We start from the raw sequence: 27,715 nt of genomic DNA on the forward strand, positions 1-27,715 counted from the left end.
CCCGGGCCGGCCCTTTGGTTTTTTTTTTTTTTTTTTTGTCTTTTCATTTTCATTCTCTCCTTTTGTCCTGGCTTTATCCTCGGTTTACAGACCATCCTTATGCCTCTGAGATAATGTCCTGTGTATCTTCTACATTTAATCACAACCTTTATCAAGAATATTCCATACTTGAGAGCCTTCCCACTTCCCTGCCAGTGAAATGCCCTCTGGGAGGCCTCCAGCCTCCAGCAGCTCGCAAGGCCAGCGGCTTCTCACTAGCCACTCCTCGCCCTCCCTCATGCTCATGTTCCCCTTCAAGCTCTTTCTTCCCTGAGCTCCTCTGACATTGCCGTTCTTGTCTCCTGAAGACAAGTGTTCCCAAGCTTCTGGGCTCTGGGTTAGGAGTCAGCTGGTCTGGTTTTCAAAACCCAGTTCTGAAAGCTTTTCTCATCTATGACTACAGTCAAATGTTTTCTTATATCAAAAGATGCCTCAAGTCAATGTATTGTATTTCTTGCTTTCTGTTCCAAGTGAACAATTTAATAATAATCACTTTTTAGGTAGTGCTTAAAAGATATGCACTGGTTAAGCTATTTCTTCATTGAAAATTTGTTTCCAGAAATTGAGTGCTCAAGCAAAATGGTATTGCTTTTGGGATGTGGGGTAGTATTTCCTCTGGAAAAAACAAGAGTGAAATTTATTTCGTAACTATTGTTCAGTAAAACATTTCATTAAGAAAATATAAAGCAAAGTATAATTTTTATGGAAAAGGAAGTAGTCAGACTTGCATTTTGTATCTTGTACTACTTGTCTATGACTTGGCTTGTTCTCATAAGACAGAAACTAGCTAAAAATTGGTATGTTCCTTGTACAATTTGGCCTTACTCCTTTCTTCTTCTGGACTTTATACCATGTTCAGTGTAAAGGCAGAGTCTAACTTTAACAACACTTTACAGAAGAATTTTTCTTTATGACTTTTTTTTTTTCTCCCCAAGAAAGTCTAGTGCTAGTGAGGAAATAGCCAGCAGGTACTGATGACATTGTAGAGCCTGCTTTTTTTTTTATTTTTTTGTGTGTGTGTGTGTGTGTAGAACAATGCCTAGAGAGTCCTGGTTTCTATTTTGGACTCTTAATGAAATGAGAGAGAGGGAATTTTTTATCAGCTGAAGGTGAATATACAATAATTTTGCTTAATCAAAAAGAAAACTCTCAGCTACTCTACCCAAAGGCATGGACGTTTTAAATTACATTTGGTTATTCAAGTGAGTGTCATGACTTACTGTAATAACTTTCTATTTTAACTCTAATAAATTATAACCCTGCAATTCAGTTCATTGCAGTTTTATTGGGGGCATTTTACCAGTAATTTTTAAATATTCTGTTTTCAAATCTCAGAGTAATGTGTTTGAAAGTTCCCTTTTCAGAAGATACAAACAGGTTATTTAGATTTTTCAGATCTATAGCTCTTTATCAGTGACTTTATATTATAAAAAGAGAAGTTTTGTTAATGTCTTGTTCAAAGGTCTGTGCACTTCTCTGCCTAGGTAAGAACATTTGTAATTTTGCGCTATAGCTCTTTATCAGTGACTTTATATTATAAAAAGAGAAGTTTTCTTAATGTCTTGTTCAAAGGTCTGTGCACTTCTCTGCCTAGGTAAGAACATTTGTAATTTTGCTCTACCTAGAATTACTCAGAGAAATAATGTTAAGGATTTCCTATTTGATTGGATTATTTTGAAAAACACTCTTTAAGCATGGGAAAAGGAGAAAAGGTGGGAATATGAATAACTGGAAACTGTGCTCCCTTCAAACTATTGATTTCCTGGGATGGGGAAGTGGAGCCAGTACATCTGCAACTTGCTGGTATCCACAGACCCTCTGCACACCTGGGCGCCTGGTGCACCCACGTCGCTCAGCAGAACTGAGCCTTCACTGATGCAGGAGGCTTCACTGATGCACAGGCTTTGGCCTGAGTCCTCACTCACCTTCTTGTGACCAAGCAGCTGGTCATGGTGAAGGAGGGACCTTTAGCCTAGATTTCCTTATCAGTGGGATTTACAAAAGTAAATTCAAGGCACCTGGTGGCAAAGTAGTATATGCGATGTGTGGATTCGTATGATGTTCCTGAGAATGTGGGGGTCTCAGAGGCCCACCAAGTTGGGCAGTCCTCCTAATCATTAAGATTGGCTTATTACATCAGAATTTGGCCATCTTTACCAGAACCCCGGACAGTCAAATATGTATGGATTGTCAGATTCTGTGGTGCATCCCTAGAGATCATTTCTCACTAGCCACTCGTGGACTTCTTCAACTTTCTTCAGGCTTAAAGGCAGAATATTTAAGGAACCAAACTTCATTTCCTTAACAATATGACAACTAGGAGAGTTGAAAGTAGCCAAAAAGATAGTGCCAGTGTAAGAACTTGGAGATGTACTGGTTTAATAATTGATACAGCTATGGGGTGTCTTAGAGGCTGTTTGGAGTTATCATGAAAATGATAGGAATTCCATAATGGAGTATTGGAAGTTGTTGGGATGCTAGTGTGGCATGATTCTAGTGAAGAAAATTCCAGAAAGTGAATTCCAAGTGTGGCATGATTCTAGTGAAGAAAATACCAGAAAGTGAATTCCAAATATGGCCTCTATATTTAATGATTACATTAAGATATAATTAAGGAAAGGAACATGCATATATACATGTATTTGATACATATGTGTTGTCTGGACCAGAGTTCTTCATGTGCATAAAGGAGAGAATTTGTCTGGATGGTCTCTAAATTACTATCCAGGTTTGAGGTTTTATGACTGAAGATAAAGACTGAGAACTAAATATGATAACTAAATATGGTATCCTTTCTGGTGCTTTGGGAAATAATAGATTCACTGTCTTAGTTTTGCTAATATTGCCTTCCTCTAAACTTTATAATGCCACTTACAATATCCCTATGGTGAATTTTATCTATCTGTCTATCATCTATCTATCTATCTATCTATCTATCTATCTATCTATCTATCTATCTATCTATCTATCTGTCATCTATCTATTTATTTAATAGTGAATTTTAAATGACAGGAATATTTACCAAGCATTTTTCTAGAATTTCACCAAGCAAAAATATATTTACCGTACCAGATCTTATAAGACTTCATTTATAAAAGTAGGACAACTAATTATCCTTTGCCTTGAAGTAAACTCCAGAAAACTGTTGTTTGGGTTGTCATCCCATTCTCATCATTTATTAACTGGGTAACCTTAGGCACAGTGTTAACATCTCTGTCCCTCAGTTTCCTCATCAGTATAATGGAGCTAATAATAGTGCCTATTCCATAGGAATTACAGTTATTAATTTAATATACCGAAACAGTTCTCAAAAGAGTACCTTGCACACAGTGCTTAGCTAATGATGATGATTAATATCTACTTCTCTTTCCCACTCTCTTTTCCTCTCTCTCTCTCTCTCTCATGGAGATATATAGAGCTTTCCTGTGTACCAAGTGATTCCTTCTCCAGGGCAGGAGGAGTTTATGTGCATGTTCTGAAAGTCAGTTACTCTATAAAGGAAGTTGGTTTCATAATGGTGGTCATAATGCTCTCTTCTTATAAATGACTGGTGACTCTGATCAGGCTAGCTTGACTAATTTAAACAGAGTCCAAAATCTTTTTCCTGAATCACTGAAACCTAAAATAGCTGAAATGAAAAATAATCCTAACCTGCTATTTTTGATGCAAATGTGTTCTTATAAAACAATAACTGTTTTTAACATTCTGTTTATTTATAGTTTCTTTAATGATAATAATGAGGAGTTGCAAGTTTATATACCTTCTGAACAAGCATTGAGCACTCAGTTGAGTTCACTTTTTGCAGACCAGAGAATAAGGCTTAATAATGGTATAGAGCCCCCAAGTCAATCAGCAGATTGAGATGAGATGTTGGGGTGGGGAGTGTCAAAAGGCAAAGAAACAAAGGATTTGAGATGCTAAAAGAAGATAGAAATGGCTGGTCAGACCCTCTTTTCAGATGATGAAATGGAGCCTTGAAGGGACTTGGTGATTTGCTGAGATGACTCAGCCAGTTGCTGGGCTGACCTTTTCAGAGGGTGCACACTGCATGATTGGGACTGAGTTGGAGTATGGATGAGGGAAATTTGGTGACTGTTTGGTACAGAGGACTGGTGGGTATGGTCTCTTTTGCTCCTTGTTGGATTCTTAAAATAGAGTAGGGCTTTCTCAAATGTGTTTAGAGATAGATCTGAAAAAAAAAAATGAGGAGATTGTCTGACCTTCTAGGTAATGGAAAAATATCCTCTCATAAGAGACGGAACATAGAAGAAAAGGAAATGGAAAGCTGCGTTTCTGGAAGCCTGTGGTAACTGCCTCAGTGTGGCAGGGATGCCCACATGGGTTGGAGCTCCCTAGAGAGGATGTGGAAACCAGAGTCCCCTGGGGTTGCCAGTGCTGGTGCTGCCTGTCATTGCCTTTGGAGTTATGGTGGTTTGGGGAGTTGTCACCTCCTATAATCTTACCTGTCATTTAGGCCATTACAGATCTAGAAGGGAAGTTTCCTAAGTCCACCAGGTCACAGCTGTCCTTCACTGTCCCAGGGAAAAGGGCAGAAGTGTTTCCCTCTCACTTGGAGAAATAATTTCTTTGACTGAGGCACTGTGCAAGGACAACATGGTCCCTGCCTCGACAAGCTTACATACAGGGGAAAGAAATGCTAGTTAGATGCCTACAACATGCGCAACCACAAGGTGGCAAACTGAGGTTGGCATGGAAAAGACAGGAATAGGATGGGAGGACTCAGAGCAGAGACACCTGCAAGGTGGGACAAGTGGCTGTGAAGAAGGGGGATCGAGTGTGACCTCTCACATGTCTGAGTTTGAGGCAAGGCAGTAGTCCCTGGGGATGTTAATGGTGTCTCATCCTCTGCTGGTCACGGGGCACCTCATGGTGCCTTCTGCTTCAGAGGCACTCAGTAAATAAAATACTTGTTAAATGAATGAATTTCTCGTCCTAACCTATCTTCAACTTTTTTCTTTCTAAGTCAATAAATATTAGTTGAATGAATAAATAATTGGCAGTCGAAAATGTTAACTGATTATGACGAAATTTAGTTCGTAGTTGATTGTCTATCTTCAGGGTATACTAATAAAAAAGTTTTTAAAGAGGCATGTCTTTTGCAGTGTTTCAACAAATTTTAATTAAATTTAAACTAGATGTAGAGTATAAATTCAGTGTCTTCCAATGTAAAAAGTCAATTCTTCCATCTTTATAAAAGTAATTTTATAAATTTATCAAAGTGTTATTTCTCCACTAATCTCATTTTCTTAATTTAAGGATGTAGAGTATAAATTCAGTGTCTTCCAATGTAAAAAGTCAATTCTTCCATCTTAAAGTAATTTTATAAATTTATCAAAGTGTTATTTCTCCACTAATCTCATTTTCTTAATTTAAATTTTTTATTATAAGAATACATATTCATTATAGAAAAAACAAATGAAAAGCAGAAGATCTTAATTTAATGTGTATTGATGTATTTAAATTTTTATTTGATCATATTGAGTGAATTCAAAGAACTATATGATGAAAAATTCCCTCAAGAGTTGGATGTAATCTATGTTTAAAAATAAAAGTCTTAAAAATTGATTTTTTCCCCTCAAGAGCCAAATATGTGAACAATGCTTTGATTCTGATTTACGGTTATCAAAACTAAATTCTAGATTCAGTAGATGTTTTGCAATTTGTCATTCTGTTAAACTGTGTTATATCCATTTAGGAAATAAAATATGAGCAAAAGGGTTGATCGACCTACTAGAAATTTGCTATCTTGTGTGCTGCTTCGAATTAGCCTTTATCTGGGGATAAAGAGAGGAACCTCAAGATATTTAATGTAAATTTTTCTCCTGTGTCCCATCTTTTCCATCTTTTCAATGTTCAGCTCTCTTCTTTTTGTTTTTCTTCTCCCAATTCGCCTCCATTCTGCTTTCTTCAAGGGATCCCTCTTTTTATATTCTTCCTCTGGCCCCTTTCCCTCTCTGATTGTGCAGTATGCATTGAAGAGGCAGAGGAAGAGGGGTCTCTACAGGCCTTCAGGACGGGTCAGTGAAGCTGTCTGTTGCTTCTCTTGTTCTTTGGTTTGCAAAGAACATAATATTTGCTAGGGCACCAGAATCCACAAGGGGCCTAAGGAGGATTCCACAGGCTGTCCTACCCGGGAGTTTCTCAGATGTCACCGAAAGCACCAGAGGTCTCTTGATTATGTGAGATGGGGTCCCATTTCTGAAACTTATATAATTGCATCCACCCCAGAAGGTCAAATGTGAGGTTCTGTGACTGATTTCATCCATGTAGAAATAAGTGAAATGGAACCATCACTAGAGTTAGGTGTGTCTGTCCATAAGTAATTAACCCCTGACCATTGCTTTTAATACAATCCAAATGTATTTTAATTAGAAAAATTTACTTGCACCGTATTGTGGGTTTTTTTTTTTTTTTTTTTAATCAGAACAAGCTAGGTATAACTTTATAAACTGAGCAACTTTCCTTTTAATATATTTAAATGCCTCGTTGTGGGTGATTATTTAATGTATTCAACTTGGTTTCCTTATAAAAATCGGTCTAGGTAGGGAAGAGTATTCTTTATAAAAGAGAAGATTTGGTTCTGAGAAGTGTTTGTGTCGTAGAGGCTGTCTATGTGTTCTAATCCTTTTTTTTTCTCCTCAGAACATTTTGGATCACTTTGGGTTAAACGTGTTTCTTCTGAGAATTGTTTTGAGAATACTCTCCATGTATTTATGGAAGTGCTTATCTTTATTTTAAAACTGCTTATTATTAAATGTTAAATAACAACAAAAAAACCTTAACTCACATGTATTTTGTTCCTGTGTGGAGCTGTTAATGTCTCAAAGCTGTTTCACACACTAGATGCTTCTGAATTAGGAATTCATATAATAGCGAATTCTGCTTATTTTGGTTCTCCACAAAGATTTGTTCTATGAGCTTAAAATAAGACTGCAGCTGATTCGTGTAACACATATTAACTGTTTATTCAGTTTAAGTGCACGTCTGTATCTCTCATTTCTGATCAACCTGAAAAATTTGCATGCCGCACAGCAGCCATCTTATTTTATACTTTATTAAATATCTGTCAATTATAAATATCAAGGTTTTACATTAATGTCAAGATAGTACATCAAAAATTCATGGAATATGTGACTTTTTCCAAGGGTATTTAATACTTAATGCATTTGTGTCATTTTTCTTTCCAGAGATATTGACAGGTTTTATTAAGTGTTTGTTAGGGAGATTTCATTTTTATCAAGGGACTATAAAGAGAAGCTGCATGCTAAATCAATTTTTTAAAGCCAGAATATTGTTCATTTTTTCATCTTCAAACACTTATAATCCATAGGTTTTATTTAAATTTCTTCTTGGTTTGTTTTTGTTTTATGTGAGCGATAGTTCAAGACAGAACTTTAATAAGGATCAAATCTGCTGACTGTAGTGGTTTTTAATTTCCTTAAGCATAGCTACCAGACCCATGCAATATGGTAAATTCTGCAAAATGTCATACTTACATATTTAGCAATATTGCTCCTTTTTATTGAAGCCAAACAAACAATTTTAGATATTAATCTTTCCCAAACACAGTGATTATTTTGTACTAGGTATAATATTACTGTGTCACACATGGAATACCTCCTTTTGATGGGAAAAGGAATGGGAAGGGTGCTCTACTGGGTTGCCTGGCTTGGCATAAGGTAAACCAGAATCCTCTTTTAAAAGTAAGCTCTTTTGTGCTTTAAGTTTGATTATGAGCTACAGCAGTTGTATATTTCTCCAGCTTCTAATATTTATTATGCTCCAGAAAGTAAAATATTAATCACTTAAAAAACCTGCAAAAAATCTGTGGCTAGTTTCTAAGCCTTTATTTATTACAGAGTTTGGGATGGGAGTTGGGTGTGGTTAGTGCTTCACAGACCCCATTGCCTGCTCCTGTTGGGCCCCAGTCCCTAAAAAGGCCCTACTGCTGGCATTTTAAAGTTCAGGTTGGGAAGGGCTTCTATCGAAAAGGCTGTCATGATAAACAAAACCCTTATAGGAGTTGCTCCGTGAGGTGAGGAGTGCTCAGTTACCCTCTCTATAAAGTACAAGCTTAAATGCCTTCACCTAAGAGCGTTTTAGGAACTATCAAGGAACTTCAGATTAATATTATAATTTTTGAAAGATGCATTTTTTTTTTTGTCTTTTTTCCGTGTCCGGCAACGGATCGCAACCCTCAGTGTTGCCCCCGCACCGGGCCGGGGACCGGCAACGGGACCGCAACCCTCGGTGTTGCTCCCGCGCCTCGCTCAGCCAGTGAGCGGGAACCGGTCTGTATGTGGGATCCGAACCCTCGGGCGGGAGCACCGCCACGCTTCCCAAGCGGCGCACTTATCCAGTGCGCCACCGGGCCGGCCCCGAAAGATGCATTTTTAAACCTTAACTTGGTCTTCAACAGGGAAAAAACTTGGTGTTTTATGGTTTTTAAACTCATTCTGTCTAGAGATTAAATGAAAATTATTTGGAATAGATATTTGTCTTTTCCTTGTTCTTTTTTTCAGAATAAGTGAGAATATTTATTTTCAAAATTAAATATTTTTTACATACAAATCACTTTTCATATTTGACTATTTCACAATCCTTGTAAAACTACCATATAATAATTTTTAGACATTGGATAGGTATTTTTTATAAACCAAATTTTACTTGAGTAAAGAAACAAGCCATTTCAATAGACCCAGTTTGGGTTTTATAGTAAGTTGCTGTAAAAGCCTTGCCCTGGGAGATTATTCAGTAACTCCATGACTGTAACCTCCTCTCCCATGATGCCAGTAGGTGGCGATAGTGTCGCGGTAGTGCGAGCCTTGTTGAAGTGGAAGTCCTTGCCTTTCTCCAGTGTCACATTTTGCTTCAGTATAACTGTTAAGTGCATGTGTCAGTGGCAGAATAGTTTTTTACACCAGAATTACGTACAGCAGGCACACCCTATTTTTAAAGAAGATATGAACAACTATTTCTAACAGATTCTGCAAATATTATATAACCTACAGCCAAAATAATCTTCAAAATTAATCTGAAGAATGTACTCAAACATTTTTTTTTTCCTGGGTTTTTTTTATGACTTCATCAGGACCATGAGCATGAACTTACATGTTGGGTAAGAAACATATATCAATAGTAGGAAGGGTAACATTTTGCAGAGTTAATTTTCCATCCGTTTGGTCCCTGAGGAGGTCACCTATGTTTGAATAGTTCTATAGGGTCCAAGGCTATTGAAAGATACTCTGGGGTTGGAAGATTCTTCCTGAAGTTATTTTGAGATTTAGCATTCCAATTTTGGAAGTTTTCATTTTTTCTCCTATTTAATAAGTCACACTTTTGGGGTGGGGAGTTAAATTTTCAGTACTTAAGGGATTTAGCATTGGAATTTACCAACTTTCAAAATACTATAGGGAGTTCCACAGTTTAAATGAATTAAACTATTTTAAAATAACAAAAACAGCACCTTCTTACCTCCTAGAGTTTGAAAAGAGACGGGTGTGCAAAGTTCCCAGCCAAGAAGATAATGTGAAATTTCATTTCACTATAAGTGAAAGGGTTATTTTAGCAATAAAATTCTGTTTCTTTACAGTTTCAAAGTTTTTCTGTGGTACTTCTTTTGATCAAATGAGTTTTGGGGGAAGGGGTAATTCTTATGTGCTGATCTGTACTTTTGTAAGGAAAAACCTGAACCCTGTTGTGGTTAAGTTTAATAATTAAATGGAAAACGTCTTTGGAACTCTTAGAACATAGCCTCGCATTTCATTCATTACAAAGGGAGTGAGAAACTTTGGTTCTCTAGGATTTCTGCACCTTTGCTGTAGTTGACTGTGCTATTGATTCCCTTCTCCTGTAGGATTTCCTGATCTTTCTGTATCGTCTGGAAAATGCCCCTGGGCAGTATGTTATTTTATATGTTGACTTAAAATATATCTCCTTTAATTGCATTTTTGTTATCTTGAATGGACATTAAAAAAAATATGGGAACATGTTTTTGAATTTTGACTTTTCTTCCAAAGGGTTAAAATGGGGCTAAAGACTAGAGGGGAGAAGCAGGCACCTGGGAGCTAACCCCCAATTGGCAGCCCTTTGTAATATATAATTTGCCTAAAATTGCGTGCCGAGCACAAGCTTTTGTTTTCTAATTGATTTACGGTTTGAGCCACTTTTACCTCATCCCCTACTGTCCTGCATACGGTGCCAGGGAGTACATTACAGTGAGCGATGATAAATTACAGTGCACTTGTGATGCCAGCACGTCAGAGTAAAAACTGCATGCTCTGTGGAGCTTTGTACATTAACAGTGGTGCAGAGACTCCGCCGCAACAGAGTTTCATCTCTAGCTCATAAAGAACCGTTTGTTCCTTTGATCACTTACTGCAATCTGTCTATCAGACTGTAATTGAAACTGAAGGTTAAAATTATACTGTTACAGCTTTTAATTTCTTAATTGAGATAAAGTTTTTAAGTCCTTGAAAGGTCTAAGGGAGGGACATTGTGAAGAGACAATATGAAATGTATAAAATTTTCTCATAAGTGTGAAGTTTTGGATATCAAGAGTTCTTTTTTTTTTTTTTTTTTAAAGATGACCGGTAAGGGGATCTCAACCCTTGGCTTGGTGTTGTCAGCACCATGCTCAGCCAGTGAGCAAACCGGCCATCCCTATGTGGGATCTGAACCCGTGGCCTTGGTGTTATCAGCACCACACTCTACCGAGTGAGCCACGGGCCGGCCTATCAAGTGTTCTTTTGTCCAGAAAAAAAAAAATAGTAAAATTTAAATATGCTGATCTCTATTTTATCTCTATCTTAGTTGTTTGTAAAATTTATTTTATAATCTCATAAAACTGTACCTTTTTTATTTTCTGTACTTGATCCACATTTGCCCTGTGTATGATTCATTTGTACATAGCAAGTTGATTCCCATCAAATGATTTGTCAGAGATAAATGAAAGAACTTTTATTTATTAAAGTGCCTTTAATTATTCCTTTTATTGACATAAGAAGAGATTTAGAACCTATTTATGTAAGATACAAAGGAAGGCCAGGTCAGACACCTAACTTTGGAGGCTCAGACTTTACAAAAGGCAGGCGCACCCATACTCTCGGCGTGGGTGTGCCTGCCTTTTTGTAAAGTCAGTCCACCTTAAATTTTATTTTGCATGGTGTCTGTGGGTTCTAGCATCGAAATATGAAGAAGCAGATTTATGGCGGCTGCTGGGCACAACAAATTAAGTTGACAGTGATGTATGAGAGCATAATAGCTTGATGATCCCTCAGTAGCGCGGCTGGACGCCTCCTGCTTCATTTGGCTCTTGTTAGGATCTGTTAGGCAGCTAAATAATGAAATTCTGCTGACTGATTTCTGTTTTCTCTTTTTCTCTTTACACCTCTGCTTTCTAAAACTTCTAATTCCCAGACCCATCCTCATGCCAACAAACTGCCCTTGAAGGATTCTTTCACTTATGAGGACTACAGGTTGGTGTGGAGTGTGGGGGTAGGGGTGTGTGAGTGTTAGGGGTGGTTTCTAAATGAATGTGGGATCTTGGAAGTGGGAGAAATGCTTCAGCTAAGAAGTGACCTACTGTGACCATTTGAAGCATCAAAACAGAGATAGTCTTTCAGAAGTTATAATGAGCAGCTTGGATAAGTATCGGCATTTTAATAGCCATTTAGAAATTGCCATTAACCTGTAGTGGTAGGGGATTAGTTGAGGTAGCCAAATGCTACTTGAGATTAACATTAGTGTAGGGTGGTCCAAAGGATTTTTTTTTTTTTAAATAGACTATGTTAGTGTAAACGGGGACCTTCTTTTTGAATGAGAAGATTTAATTCACTGCACAATGTTAGAAAAAAAATGCATTCCACATTTCGTACAATTCTTAGAGGATTTTAGATCAGAAAGTAGTTATATTGTTTGCTTTTCACTGAGGCTTAATATAGGTGCAGAGTCAGCATTTGGGTAAAAGCAGGTAGGGTTGGCCTTGGGGAGGGAGGTCTTGTCAGTCAGGAACCTGCCACAAAGGCAGGGACGGAGCCCTCTGTTCCCAGCCCTCCCTCCTGTGAGCAGCCTCCCTCAGTCACTTAGCCCTGCATTTCCTTTGGCTCTCCTTTTCCTTCCATTTTCCCCTTCTCCCCTCAACTCTGGATTTAGTTGTAAATGATGATCGAGAAGGCCGAGCATTACCTTTATTACTTAGTTAGGAAAAGGCTTTGAAAATTTGTGAGGGGTCAGATGAAACTAAATTTCTGGTTGAGTTTATTTCTTACTGCAATTGGCTTTTACATGTACCGACCTTAATTCACTGTTTTTGTTGTTATAGGTGGGCAGTCTCTTCTGTTATGACACGACAAAACCAAATTCCCACAGAGGATGGTTCCCGAGTGACCCTGGCTCTGATTCCTTTATGGGACATGTGTAATCACACCAATGGCCTGGTAATGATTTCTGTGTTGTGTTTAATCTGGGAGGCTGTTGTTGCTAAGCTTTCAAGTGGACGTTCCACCTACCCGTCATATTCTTCCTCCCTCCAAAAGGAGCAAACAAAACTGAAATGTGCCACCCCTCCCCACCTCCCACAAATAGAAGCTAGTGTTTTTCTTTCACTGTGTTAACACTGAAAACTGGGAACTTGAATCCTATACCATTGTCAAAAACCATAGTGAATTGCATTTATTTGCTAAGCCATAATTTCAGACTAAATGTTCAGTTTCTTATCTTATTATACCACAGACTAAACCAAAGTTTCTTTTTTCTTATTCTTTTTAAAATACTCATTTATTGAAAAACAATCTTTTTTCTTTCTCATTTTCCCTTTTATGTTCCTGTTTTTCCTTTGCTGACTGTTTCCAGTTATGTACTTTTCTCTAATTCTTCTCTATCTCCTCTTCCTTCACCTGATATGCTGACAAATCCTTGGCGGTATTTATTAACCTGCTTTTGTTCAGGAGCCGTTACTCACTTTCCCTGGTGTTGGGGGGACTGAAAAAGGGGGAGTACGTTTGGCTCTTGGCCCTTGAATGCAGGAATCAGTTGGCATCATCAGACATGGGAAGCACGGGTAGGGGACAATAAGAAAATATGGAAATCCTATTATTATTGTTAACTACAGCTAGTAAGAGGAGGAAACGGTCTGTTTCTCAGCATTTTTTGAATTCCAAGCAGCAGTGTAGGGTGAAGCCCTTTCTGTGCTGAGATGATTGTGTGAGAAGGATCTCCTGATATTAGTAGGTAGAAATATGATAAATTTCAGATTATTTTGAATTTTTAAACATTATACTAGTATACTGTTTTGGTTAGTTTTTTGTTCATCTTTTCTTGACATCGGCTTTCTTTGTTATTATTAGCAGTAGTATAAATAGACTAAAGGAATGCTGTAAATGATTATTTCACATCTAATTTCACAAAATGGCCAGAACACATGTAATTTTGCCAGACACTTAAGATAGACTGTCCGAGTGCTAATTTGGGAAGGTCTAGCAACAGGTATACTCTTGAATTTTTAAAGTATTTAAATTGTGAAAAGAAAGAATAGTTCTGCTTTTATAATTACATTTTTGCCTTAATTTAGATGTACTTAATTTAATTAGCAGTACTAAGAAATAGTAGCATGTTTTATAATTTATTTTCATTAATGAATATAATTTTACATTCTTTGTTGTTTTTTTTTCCACTTCAGAGATATTTTAAACCGATCATGAGCTTGAAATTAAAAATTTTTTCAAATAGCTTTTAACATCTGGTATAGTATTTTTCTTTTTTCTTTTTTTGGGGTTAGATCATTGGTTCCCAGACTTGATTGATCATTGGAGTTTATTTTCTTATTTCTAAAAAAAAAATACATGCTTTATTGTCATCAAACAAAAATAATCAGTATAGAAGGCTCTGTTGTGAAAGAGAGGTTCCCTTCCCACCAGCCCCACAGTCTACTCGATCCTTCCGGGTACCTGTAGTTAATGGCTTGGTTTGAGTCTACCTCATCGTTTTGCTGTTCATTGTCACCCTCTCCTCCACACTCATACAAACACTAGTTTTTGGATTGCTTCCATCTAAGTGGGATAAAGCTGTTCATTTTCCCCCCAAAAGTAAAAAAAAGTTAATCTGAAAAAATATGATAATGAAGTGATGACGACTAATGCTGTATTTTCTCTAATGTTATTCATAATAGTCTTTAACCTACCACAGTCCTGGCAAAAACATTGCTAAACTTTAGAAGGTTTATTCAGGGTGCTAGCACTTTTTCTGATAATGGTTATTTTTCCTACATACTTAACTTACACCTTTGACGACTTGTTTCCTATTGTAATTATAAGACTTCATGGGAAATTTAGTGTGGTAGAATTTAAGAAATTCTATTTTAACATTATAACATTGTAAATTATGCACATGAACAGTAAATCTCTTTTTTAAACTAAAGTAGTTGAAATCAAGGCTTGGCTTCTCAGACGAGATTTTCCTTTTTGGGTGTGTCTATCCTGACGATCATTTTCCTACTGTCAGTCTATCCGACTGTCACTGAGGGAGCTGGTAGAAATTTGTAACCCAGCAACGCTATCTGCTTCTAACAATGTCCCAAAAACCTGGTTATGGTAGTAGAAACGGAAGAATCAAGTCTGTAACAGTAATTCCAGACCAGGAGCAGTGAGGAGAAGGAGAAGGCAGTGAATGGCTGGATGAGCACCTAGGCTGGAGAGATGGTGAGCGTGGACTAACTTCCTAGCCACTTGGAGAAACAAATTTAGAAAAGGTTATAAGGCACAGTGCTGTAAGAAATAGTACATATCTTTATATCTTGTGTGTTTTGTTCAAAATGACAGGCCCCCTGCACAACCTGTCCCCACTCTACCTTCAACACATACAGCATCCCTGCAGTTGTGGGCAAGATGCACTCACAGACTTACTCAAGTGGGGCTGCCAGAGCACCCTGTGTAAAAGTGCCACACCTCCTATCCCATAAGCCTTCCCTTCCTGTCCTATTGTATTTTCCTCCATTGTATATTGTTGGTTCACTCCCTCTGATATTAGAGTGGAAGACCCATGAATGCAGGGCAATTTTTGGCCTATTTTGTTCATTGTTATATCCCAGTACCTGGTATTTTTTGAATGAACTCATGACTGCTGAACAAATGAATGTTGAACATATCCACCCATACCTAGGAAAAAAGATGAGAAAGAAATATACCAAAATGTTAAGGTGATTGTGATCTTTTCCTCCTTTGTTTTTATAAAAATATTTTCCAAGTTTTGTCTGATGATGTATTACTTTTGTCCCCCATCCCCCCGCCCCCCATAATGAAGGTAACATGATACATACTTGTTGGAGAAAATAAGAAAAATACAGAAGAGAAGAAAATTAAAATGGTCTGTAATCCTCACTCTGCTTGCATCTTGGAGGGTGTGTGTGTATCGTGCTCTTAATCCTTCCTGTATTGTTTTTAACATATAAATTAAATTGGAATACAGCTGTAGACCTGGCCTACTAAGTCTACCATTGAATCACAAAGCCAACAACAGGTGAGAGTGCCATGGTACGCAGCAGGCGCCCAGGAAGCCTGGGCGTGGGCGGAGCTGCCTGTGACTCCTGCTCCCTGGTGTGCTAGCATGCCCGTCTTCTTGGGCCCCTTCTCCTGTATTGCCAGCAAACTCCAACTTGCCACACTTCCCACCCCTCCACCAGGCACATGTGAGGCTCCCGTGGGGCTGCTCTCAGCTCCACGTATGTACACCCTCATATTTTTGTTTTTCTTCTGTGTCTTTTCCCCTTAGATCGGAGGCTGACTCAGAACCAGCTCCCTGTCCTGTCAGTCTGGACTTTGAGTTGGGCCTAGTCAGTGGCTACAGATTCCTGGTTGCAGGTAGTAGTTTCCAAGGGCCGCTGCAGAGGGCCCTTGCTGAGCAGCAATGTCCTCACTGCCCTGGAGACTGGCAGGCCTCTGTGGTTACCCTTCTTTTCTGCATAACTGAGGGCTATTTTCTGGGAGAGCAGAGCCTAAGAGTTGCCTCAGGCAAGGGAGGGGCTAAGCCTCTGCTTTGGCCTGAAGTTCTTGCATTGAGATGAATTCTTAATACCACCCTAAAGGTGTTTGGCAGTGCCACACAGAGGAATTATACACTCAACCTCAAAACATTTTGACCCTTGCTAAGGAAGGGCTACAGAAGGGGGCCAGGACCTAGCACATTTGTGTGTGAGGGTTGATGCCAGCATGTTAAGCCACATCTTAGGCCTTGAAGTTACAGAGAGTGGAAGATATCTGTGAAATATCCTTAAACACCCATACTCTTTTCTCCATCATGGATTGAGCTAAATTCTCATCCCTAACTTCCCTCCCCCTTCCCCTGACTTCCTTCCTTCCTGTTTATGCTGTTGGCAGGCCCCTGTATAACAACATGGTGGGAGTGTCTGAACTTTCCTTGCTGAGTGTTCATGACAAAGGGAAAGTCTTTAATCCATATTGTTATCAAGGTGATGTTTTTGGGTCAGAAAAGTGAATCAGATATTGGGTAGGAACTTCATGGAGCTGATTTTAATCCGAATCAAGTATTTAAAAAGTTCTGTGAGTGATAATGTTCTAGAATACTTGGCTGCATTTATTTGTCATTGCTTTTGTATTTCTCATTGGTCTTTCCAGATTAGAAATATGAAGGACTTCTAGACATATGGTTAAAAACCCATTGATTCTAGGGATACTGAGTTTAAAGATTAGTGTTAAGGGCCGGCCCGGTGGTGCACTTGGTAGAGTGCGGTGCTTGGGAGTGCAGTGGCGCTCCCGCTGAGGGTTCGGATCCTGTATAGAGACCGGTCCGCTCACTGGTTGAGCGCGGTGCGGGCGTGACACCGAGGGTTGCGATCCCGTTACCGGTCACAAAAAAAGACAAAAGGGAAAAAAAAAAAAAAGATTAGTGTTAAAATGGAAATGCCATTCCTTAGACTCAAAAGTAATCTTCTTTTGGATCCAAGCTGTTGATACCTTTATTAGCAAGTAGCACTTGTAGCTGTCTTAAATCTTTGATTCTCTAGGATAAAACGAATAGGTCAAAAATAATCAATGAGCATTTACAGACAATCCAAGAGATTGGGGGGCTGCTCTGAGCAACAGACTTCTGAGAAGGAGGTTTTTTTTTTTTTTTCCTGTCTTTTTTTTTTTTTTACTGATATATACTAAGGCCAGAGAACAGTACCTTAAAAGTAGAACCTTAATAAATAATTACCAACAAATTTATTATTAACAAGTATATTATTGTATAGTTTATTAATGTATCCATAGAAAAACGGCCTGTCAGAAAGTTGTTAAATGAATTAATGAAGGAATTAATAATAAAATGGTTTGGACAGAAGAGGAGAGGGAGAGGGAGGAGGCACTGCTTTCTGACACATTATAGGAAAATTTCATAAATATATAATAATAAAACTCTTATTAATGTGAAAAATAAAATAAATCATTACATGGCAGGTATTTGATGAAAAACATCTTCATCGACAAAGGAGCTTTTATATAAATTGGGGACCCTGCTTTTTCTCCTGAGGGTTCATGCATCAAGTGACATTTTTAAAGGCAGGGCCAGGTGTAAGGTACAATGTGCTGAGCACTGGTGACAGAGAGATGAAGAGGGAGCTCTTGGCCTCCCGGTCTGCCTGGTGGGGAGGCAGTACACAGATAATGTGATGTTAGGCTTGAGGGGAGTAAGGACAGGGACTATGGGAGTGCAGAGGAGGGCAGGGTGAGGGGAGGCTTCCACAGAAGCCAGGCCTCAGCCGAGTCTGAGAAGCAAAACAGGAGCAGAAGGTTGCTCTGGGTGAGAGCGAGCCGGCGCGGCTGATGCCATGCTAATGCTGACGGGCAGTGTGGCTGGTCTTCTCCTGATTTGGCCTTGCCCAGGGCTTGGATTTTGTTCTGAACGTGAGTGGGGCCGTGGAAAGATTTTAAACAGGAGAGCAATATTGTACAATTAGCAGTGCAGGAGGGACAGTACTGGATTCTGAGACTGTTTCAAGAAATTGGAAGGTTTTTGCAAATAATAAGCTAGGCAAGGAAGAGTAAGGACCTTAAGCCACACAAGGGAGTGAGGAAGAAAGAAATAATCCAAAAGATATTTAGAAGATAAAATGCTGAGCAGTTGATGTGTGAGAGAGTTTCATTGCAACTTGTGTGCTGAGACCATGACATTGCCTGGCCTTCACCAAGGCAGGAAAACTTAGGGAGAGATGCATATTTGAGGTATAGTTAGAGGATTTTCTGTATTTATTTGTAATGGGCTTAGAAATTCTGACATTATATCTCTCAGCAGAAAGAGAGGAAATAAGAAACAATTAATTTTATTTTGTCTTTGCTTTCCTGAAAATTTTAGTTCTCTAATTTCAGATTAAAATATATACATAATTCAGAAATACAGCTTTTCTTTTCCCCTGATGCTTTATCCAATGGAAAACCCACTTTGGTTTCTTAATGGCCAAACATTAGATAAAGATAATACTTACAAGTAAATGAGAGTTCTCCCAGGATCCTGCTTCCTCCAGATCCCCAGTGAACAGAAATGAGGCTCCATCTGTGGGGGCCCTTGCCCTGGCATTAACCTCTCACTGCCATGGGGGAGGGCTCAGAGGCAGTAACTTTGTATTAAGTGATTGTTTGGTTGAGACTAGCAAGTGATAATCTGTACAATATATTTTTCTAAGAATTCTTTGTTTATTACAGGCATATACTTTTCCATAACAATCTCTGGTGTAAATAGAATTAATTGAAATACTCTAGCAGTTCTTTGTTCAGTTTTATAAAGCATTCAGATGCACCCTTTGAGTACCTTTGGGTACCTTTTATCCTGTAATTGCCAAGAAAGAGCCTCATGACTGAGCAGAACGTGGACTTGTTTGCCTCATTATTTTATCCCTTCTCCCATGGCTAGATCACTACTGGTTACAACCTGGAGGATGACCGCTGTGAGTGTGTGGCTCTGCAGGACTTCCGGGTTGGAGAACAGGTGGGTCCCGTGTACCATCTTATGGAGTGTGGTCTGGCCGGGGGACATGGAATTAATATCATGTTGGTAGTTTTAAAAAGATACTAAACTTAGGAGGAAAAATTTGGGCTTTGTGTTTTGGATTGTTTGTTTTCTGGAACACATCTTGAAACCTAAAGCTGTAATACACATTTTGTGCTTTGAATTGTGCTTTTGACTCCACAAAGAAAAAGATTTAAATGCAGTTATTTTCACAATTTACCTAATATTTGTAACACTGTTAACTGAAAATAAACTTAGTGTTATGACACTAAAACTTTTTTTAATTTAATAAGCTGTATTGCCTTCAATTCTTTTTCTGTTGATTAGAGCCTTCTTTATAAAGAGGTAGTATTTAAGTGGCAAAAACAAAAGGGAATCAGGAATCTAAAATCTGTTTTCTTGTACTTTCACTTTAATCTGTGTTTTTTAATCTTATAATTTGAGTGGGGGCAGTCGTAAGCCTTTCAGTAAGTTTGAGAATATGCATATATAAATACCTGCATTCTGTCTATCAGTCTTACAGCCAGGCAGATAATACAAAAATAGAACTGCTGTAGACCACTGACATTCCAATCAAGACAAGTTGAAAAATATTAGTCTAATAACTTACTGATCTGCTCTTTCTTCAGAAAGGTTCATGAACTCTCCTGCTAGGTACAGAATTGCCACAGGATTTAGAAATGAATTTCTGAAAGACACTGCTTTAAACTATTGTTCTAGAAAATACTCTCCTGTATTAAAAGGAGAGGAAGAACATGATGAATTTTAAAGTGCAGTCTTAAAGTAATACCCCTGCTGTCCCTTGGAAGGAGAAGAGGATTTTAAGAGAGGCCTGGTGACCCCAGGGACCCGGAATCCTTTGTGTACCAGTAAGGCCCCAGCCCGTACTTCCCTGTGGCCTCCTCTGCCTGCACTGGTGGGAGTGGGCGCTCTGCTCCTCCCCACCTCAGACAGTTTGGGAAGTGGGGAAAACTGCACACCTTCACCCTTGCTACACATGACATGCCGAGTTGGCGTGTAATTCCTTTAGAGCTGCTTTGTCTCGTTAATGTAAAGTAACATTACACATAGGAGAGCTAATCCTTTGCCCTACTCTGTATTAAGAATGCATGCTAAGTTTGTTTTATGTCTCTTTATTTTTTGTTCACTGCATCCCAGATTTACATTTTTTATGGCACTCGGTCAAATGCTGAGTTTGTGATCCACAGTGGTTTTTTCTTTGACAATAATTCACACGACAGAGTGAAAATAAAGCTTGGAGTGAGTAAAAGTGACAGGCTCTACGCCATGAAGGCCGAGGTCCTGGCTCGCGCCGGCATTCCAACGTACGTAAAAAGAAATTGGTCAGCTCTTTCCTGTGGTACTTGAAATATTTCCAGTTGCATAGTGTTTAATTGGTGTGTTAATAAAACTTCTCTCCAGTAGTTTGTCTTAATCCCTTTATCCCTGTTACACAGCCAATTTAAACCATGGAGATGCATGGTGGTTTACTAGCATTTTCAGATAAACATAATTGTGTCATTGGGAGCATTCACAGTCAGTTCTAGGGGTATGGCCTGAAATCCTCATTAACTTAAATAAGTACTTTGGTATCATTAATGTCTTTCACCTTGAAAAGGTTAATGACCTGAATCAATTTGTTTCATTTAATTCTTTGCCACCATTAGTTTCTGTAATGAAGTCATGATCCTCAGTGATTTCAAGAATTTCTGGTTTAATTCTTTAAGATTTTCTTGCATTTGAGGTGTAAAATGATAAAGAAGACAGGAATTATGATTTATTAGTTCTCCAGGGAATGGAGGAACCATTCTTAATGAGAATGGATTATCCAGACCTTTTTTTATTGAACTTGTCAATATTTGATTAATGATTAAAGTGTGAACTCAACATAAATTATTGTTAATAGTTTTTAAGAACCACGGGTGTGTTTAATTCTCTTCATGTGTTGTGTGCAGTCTGAGATTAAGGTGGTTAGACTACAAGAAAAGCTGGCATAGAGGGTTCCTGCCGAGGCACAGCCATCCTAGTCCATCCGCTCCCACCTTATGCATTTTGCAAGGACTGGAAATTGTGCTTTCACAGTTCAGATGAGGAGTTGGAATGACTCATTCCAGCTCAGCTCTCCTTGAGGATGACCACATGTTTTGTAGATTGAAGGGACTTCGCTTTGGAGCAGAGTGACTGATCTTGCTTCCTGCTTTGTCAGTTCCAGTGTGTTTGCGCTGCATTTTACGGAGCCACCCATCTCTGCCCAGCTTCTGGCTTTTCTCCGAGTATTCTGCATGACTGAAGGTAAATCATCTCAGGAAGAAAAGACGTTCACTATTTTTTTTGTTTTTTAATTCATGAAAGTATAAAGCATAGGGATTCAGATTAAAGATAAAATAGCTTACAACTAAAGCACTTTTGGGAAGAGGTGAGATGGCAATATTAGAAAAAGAAGAAATTGATCTGTTTTAGTAAATCCTCAATGTGTTGTCAATATTTATTTATAATACACAATAAGTCTCTACAGCATTGGAAGAAAATCTGAAAAACGTCTTGGATTGTCTAAGTATATCACAATTCTCCATGTGTGGATGGGAGTTTTTGATGTGCTTATTTTAAGACAGACAAAGCCTAATTTCACTCACAGTGCCCTAATCTTTAATAAACCTAGAGAAGTCAATGGTCAGTTGACACCATGAAGTCATGTGGTCAGCACTGGCCAGTGTGGGCCATAGGACTCCATTTGTGACCAACTCTGCGTTCTAAATTGAAACTGTCAGCAGGCATTTTAATGCCAGGCATCCTGATAGAGTAAGTAACATTGCAAACAGCATCTACAGAGAATACAAAATGTTCTTGGCTACAGCCTCTTATTTTAGGCCCAGAAAGAGTTAAATATATGTACCGAGCATCTACTTTTATATTTGCTTAAGACACTTCATTTGGGATTCCTTATACTAAAATTTGACCTCTTCTAGTTGTGTTTTTATTTTTCATTCTAAAATGTACTCCTGCAAATTCCCTGGCCCTAAGGTTTCATTTTTAATTATATTTGTGTGTGTGTGGCTGTTGTACACAACCTTAAATCCTGTGCAGAACATACTGGGTAGGAATAAGTGAATGAATGAGTGAACGATCAACTGAACAGATAAGTAAGTATTCTTCTGGAAGGAAGCTGCCGAGCATTAGGGTAGGACAGTTTTGGTCAGAGCAGTCCATCATAGCCCACAGCAGAGAAGCTACTGTGCCCTGCTACTGTCTTTGGCTTCCAGCCTTCAAGTCTGGATCCAGGGAGAAGTGCTGCACAAATCCAGGGCTTGACATTGTGCTGGAGGTAGAAGAAACTTAGTCCTAGACAGAGAAAGGCAATTTAGACACCAACTACGGAACCCAGGTGAAGTGAGATATGGTGATTTTACCTTATAAGCAATCACATTGCTGTAGATTCCCTGATATACAAGTGGGAGCTTTTGGTATTTTTGTACTTTGGTAGTGGTTCATTAATTCAGTTCAATGAATATGAGTAAAGGGCTTACTGTGGATTCAATGAATATGAGTTAAGGGCTTACTGTGGGCTTTTCTTGCATATATATATGGATATAAAATTGAATGTCACTGTTTATATCCTTAAGGAATTTGAGACGATAGGGATGATATTCCTGTGTTCAATGAATATGAGTAAAGGGCTTACTGTGGGCTTTTCTTGCATATATATATGGATACAAAATTGAATGTCACTGTTTATATCCTTAAGGAATTTGAGACGATAGGGATGATATTCCTGTAATTTGTGGAGCACTCACTATGTGTCAGTCACAATGCTAAATGTGGGACATAATTTTAATCTCATCAGCTTTGCAAGATAAGTATTCCCATTTTACTCATGTAGATGAGTAATTTGGCTGAGGTGCCTCAGCTAGCAAATGATGACCCTGACTTAGAACCCGGCTCTGTTAACTCCCAGGCCCATGCCCCAGACATCCTGTGTTATTCTTGCTGGTTTACAAATAATGTAATCCATGAAGAAATTCTTAGTACACCAGAGGCCTGGAGGAAACAGGCATTTGAATCAGACCTTGGAGCACAATTAAGGTTTGGGCTTGGTGGAAGAGGAGGAGGGGGACAGTGACTGTTCCCAGCACCAGGAGGAGCTCACACACAGAGCCAGGCTGAGGCGCGGGGGGCGCGCTGGGCTTTTGCACTGTCCGGACTGGCCACAGGCACTGCTGGTGGTGGGTTGGAGCGAGGGCTGGCGGCTGACTCTGAATGCAGGAATAACATCAAGGATTTGTTAGCTGGAAGAAAGTGTGGGAAGGAGACCTACTCCAGAAGCATTTGGTTTATTTCCCAAGTGTGCAGGCAAGGGTGCATTGCTACACCGACTCACTCCCCTTTTGTAGGTTTTGCTTCTCCAGTAATGTGCAGTGAGTCCAGTTTCACTATTAAAAAGCAGCAGAGGGAGAGCTCTGCTTCCCACCCCTCAACTTGCCATCATTGGAGAGTAAAACTTGGGCAGGTTGAGAAGGAAATGAAAATAATCATAGCGTTTGGGGCTTCTAATAAGAAATTTCCACCACTAAGGAAGCTTTTTAAAAAAATCTTTACTGCTTTATATAAAAGACTAAAATGAAGAATCAAAAATTTTAAAATCATGATCTTTTGCTAGCAAATACAGCTTGATAAATTTCTTTTTTGAACATTAGATAACTCCTATTTTCTTTTTTTTTTTAAAACCTGCTTGAATCACTTTAGGTCCGTAGATTCTCTCTAGTTCCTCTTTAGTCATAGACAATTTGTCTTGTCAAGACAATTGACATATTCTTTGAATTACTCTAACTAATACTAATAAAAGTTTGGTTTGCTGGCAGCAAAAATTCTTCACTTTGAATTGTAAATAGTGACAGCTGTGGGGCATTTTGCTCTGAAAGCGATACTGTCTCCTAATTACATAAGAAGGATGGGTATGTTTTTTGAGCATGAATAGGATCGGCATGTTTTGGTCTTTTGGAGATAATGTGCGGGGAGATAAAATGCTCAGAGCAGTTGCTGAATTCTTTCCTCTTCTTAAATATATTTGAAGGTAATTTAGATGTTCACTTGTGTTTATTTGTAATTCCTATTTAAATTCCTGACAAGTGGGAGATATAGGCACATTTTTCATTAACTAAGATTTTTATAGTCCATTTTCTTGTTTCTTTCAGTTTGTGGCTTACTTGTTATAAAATGAGATAAATAGCTTTGTCAGGTCAACTACTAGAATAAGTAACAAGTCAGATTTAGATTTAGAAGGATGGGCTGGCTTGTTGTGATTGTTGTTCGTTTTTACTATGTGCATCATTCACCTAAATGTCTTTTTGGTCCCGTTGGCCTGACTGTGCTCACAGCTAGTGAAGAGGATGTCCGAAGACAAAATATTGTCAAAATAAGGGGCATGTGGCGGTAAATTGTCTCTAAAAAGTGTCTTGTGAAACTGTCTTCAGTCTCTCAGTGTTCCTCATAAGAACAATGAAAGATGGAGTGCTGTGTCAAGGCTTGAGCTGGATTCCCAGATAAAGAAGACCTTACTGCTTTCTCCTCCCCTCAAACTTAGGTCTAAGTCTACTGTGGAAGTCTAGAAATGTCCTGGCTGATTAAACGGGAGAGCTTTTAACTGTGAGCAAATGACATGGTTGGAAAAGATGTTTTCTAAGGTGGACTGCTTGTTTCAATGAGAAGGTAGTGCTGTTTTTCCCTAACAGATTGCTGTTTGTGTTTCTTGTAGAAGAACTGAAAGAACATTTGCTGGGAGACAATGCTATCGATAGAATCTTCACCCTGGGTAACTCTGAATTTCCTGTTAGCTGGGAAAATGAGGTCAAACTTTGGACATTTCTTGAAGATAGAGCCTCACTTCTTCTAAAAACATATAAAACGACTATTGAGGTAATTAGACTGAATGGATGAGGATTTGAGTTTGTTATATTTTTAAAGATGTTTTAGTAAGTGATTCCTTCTTAAATGTAAATTACTATAGTTCTTCTGCAAAATAATTGTGTATTTGACATTTTTCATCCAACTTATTAATAGTTTTCTATTTAACATGCTTACACTTACCAGAAAATTATATTTAGGTATGTTCATTAGAAAATAAATTTTTAAAAATTTAGTACTTTTTTATAATTTCTAATTTATATAATTCCACAAACATAAGTTTTCATTTGTGCTTTCAGAGTTCACATTAAGTCACTAACTTCAAATACTTCTTTCTCATTCATTCATTCATTCATTCATTCATTCTTGCCATTCACCCAAGTGCTCCCCTGGGACTTTATCAGTGTGCAAGATGGACAGAGGATGATTTTTTAAAAAAGTGAAGTTCTCTGTCAGATGTGTTAGCACTATTTGATTTAAGCTCTTCTTTCTTGTTTTATAACAGTTCTATTGAGGTATAATTTACCTGTTTTAGAACCTCCATCACCCCAAAAACTCCCCCATGCCCCCATCCCTGGCAACAGATGATCTCCCTTCTGTCGTCGTAGTTTTGCTGATTCAGACTTCTTGTAATTAATTTTGCTCTTTTTTGTTTTCCAGGAAGATAAATCTGTCTTGAAAAACCATGACCTTTCCATTCGAGCAAGGATGGCCATCAAACTGCGCTTAGGTGAAAAAGAAATTTTGGAAAAAGCAGTGAAGAGTGCAGCTGTCAACCGAGAATACTACGGCAAGCAAATGCAGGAAGAGGCTCCACTTCCCAGATACGAAGAGAGCAACATGGGGCTGCTGGAGAGCAGTGCAGGGGGTTCCAGGCTCCCCCTGGTCCTGAGAAGCCTCGAGGAGGAAGCTGGAGCGCAGGAGGCCTTCAGCAGCAAAGCCAAGGCCACAGAAAATGGGCTTGTAAATGGTGAAAACTCTATCCCCAATGGGACCAGGTCCGAAAACGAAAATATAAAACAAGAAGAAAGTCAAAGAGCGCTTGAAGATGCCAAAGGATCTTCTTCAGACAGCACTGATGAAGTTAAAGAGTAGCTCTGAAATGAAGCTTGGTCTGTTGGGAAATTCGGTTTAGCAAAAGTTTATGAACAGTCCATTTACATCGCTGTGTTTCCTTGTTAACATTTTTCTTTCTGCAGAGAGGAAAATAATGTTTTTGCTGCTTTATATAAAAATGATTTTTTTAAGTTATTTTAAAAATCTAGCTTTCCTTTTTGATTAAGATTGCCATCTTGCTTCTAGGCAAAGCAAACAGTTAACAACCAGCCACAACACGAAGGGAAGAAATGCCTTTGGAAGATTTCGCATACCCGTTGTGGGCAAATGTAGTTTCTTCCTGGGGAAGAATTCAGTTCCTCCATCAGCTGTGCTTTTGTGGGCCTGTCATCTTGACGACCAGATTTCAAGCCTGCTCTGTCTCCTGCCAGCCAGAGCTGATGGTGGGACTGGGGCTGTCCAGCTAAAGGTGGGGAGTGGCACAGCAGGGAGCAGGATTGAGGCTGGGAAACTTTAGAGTCTGGGCAAAATCTTTTGTTTTTCTCTTTAAAAAAAATAACACCGTAGTACCAAAAGAAAAGGTAAGGTGGCAACCTTATTTTTAATAGTTTTAAATGTTGATGATAATCCTAATTATCTAAATATATATATACACATTATATCTAGTGATTTCTAAAGATTTGTTTACTTTTTGTGTTTTGTTTTACTGTATTAAAAACTTGTCCTTTTTCCTTGAATCAAAGCAGGACATGCATCATCCTCCTAATTTTAAATGTTGGCTCTGATTTTAAAGTGGTGCATTTGATTTCCAGCACTGGTAATGGAGAGTTTGCAAACACAGCGGCCCACAGCTTTACGTGGTGGTGTTCAATGTGAGGCGGCTCCCTGGCTTTTCTGGTTTTCACAACAAGCAAGAGCTACACTTTTGAGTAAAAACTCTTATTAAAAGGAAAACGTGATTAATATTTTTGTCTATTTCTTTTTTTGCAGTGGGACAGGCCCTTTGAATAGAGCTTTAATGCAAACCATCTTACTTATTCCCCAGGCATTGTTTGAACCTTTAACCTTGACCAGGCGCAGTGGGCTGTTCTTGTGGGAGGTGGGGCTACAGAGATGGACAAGCATGAGCCTGTCTGGGACCTGGCTGCAGTCAGCCCCCTCATCAGCCTGCAAGGGTGTGAAGGCAGCAGAAACCAGGAAAGGAATACTTAGGTTTTAGGGGAAGTAAAAGGTTGGGACAGTGTCCTGGGGGTGGGAGGGGAATCTGTTCCAAAAAAACCACCAGTTTTCATGTTAATGATTGCCAGTCTTCCTTAACTACACATTTTCACATTGTCTCTGATGTCCTATTAATTACATTGCTAATTTTGAAAAATGCTATGTAAATTATTCACCCAAACAGTTTGATAAAGGCTGCTGCAATACAGGTAGTCTTAATGATTCTTTCAGTGTTTCTCCTTGGAGAATACACAGCTCTGCAGATAAAGTGCTGAATTCTGTAATGAGGGTTTAGATGAATAACTGTTTGAGACATTGCCTTGGGTTGCTCAGCAGGTGAAGTTTACATGCCACATTGGACACTAGTGGCAAACTTCATCTTTATGTGAGGTTGGGACATGTACTGGCAACATGTACTGGGACATTCCTGTAACTTTCCTGGGTTGTTGATGTTTACATAATTTGAATTTGTTAATAAGAGGATGCA

At 38.7% G+C, this 27,715-nt stretch overlaps 1 protein-coding gene across 2 annotated transcripts in view; it reads left to right on the forward strand.

Annotated features, from left to right (window-relative positions):
* Positions 1-26,975, forward strand: part of SETD3 (SET domain containing 3) — a 73,067-nt gene extending 46,092 nt beyond the window's left edge. The window contains exons 6-12 of one of the 2 annotated variants that reach the window (XM_008583445.1): positions 11,479-11,537; positions 12,383-12,497; positions 18,961-19,035; positions 20,215-20,381; positions 21,263-21,348; positions 24,806-24,966; positions 25,615-26,975. In XM_008583445.1, coding sequence (XP_008581667.1) covers positions 11,479-11,537; positions 12,383-12,497; positions 18,961-19,035; positions 20,215-20,381; positions 21,263-21,348; positions 24,806-24,966; positions 25,615-26,049 — 1,098 coding nt within the window. In that variant the 3' untranslated portion in view covers positions 26,050-26,975. Of the gene's footprint in view, positions 1-11,478; positions 11,538-12,382; positions 12,498-18,960; positions 19,036-20,214; positions 20,382-21,206; positions 21,349-24,805; positions 24,967-25,614 lie in introns of those variants that run through there. The other variant, XM_008583446.1, reaches the window with a different exon arrangement.
* Positions 26,976-27,715: the final 740 nt, after the last annotated feature.

The sequence above is a fragment of the Galeopterus variegatus genome, unplaced genomic scaffold (genome assembly GCF_000696425.1).
Source record: "Galeopterus variegatus unplaced genomic scaffold, G_variegatus-3.0.2 Scaffold2916, whole genome shotgun sequence".
Lineage (NCBI taxonomy): Eukaryota > Metazoa > Chordata > Mammalia > Dermoptera > Cynocephalidae > Galeopterus > Galeopterus variegatus.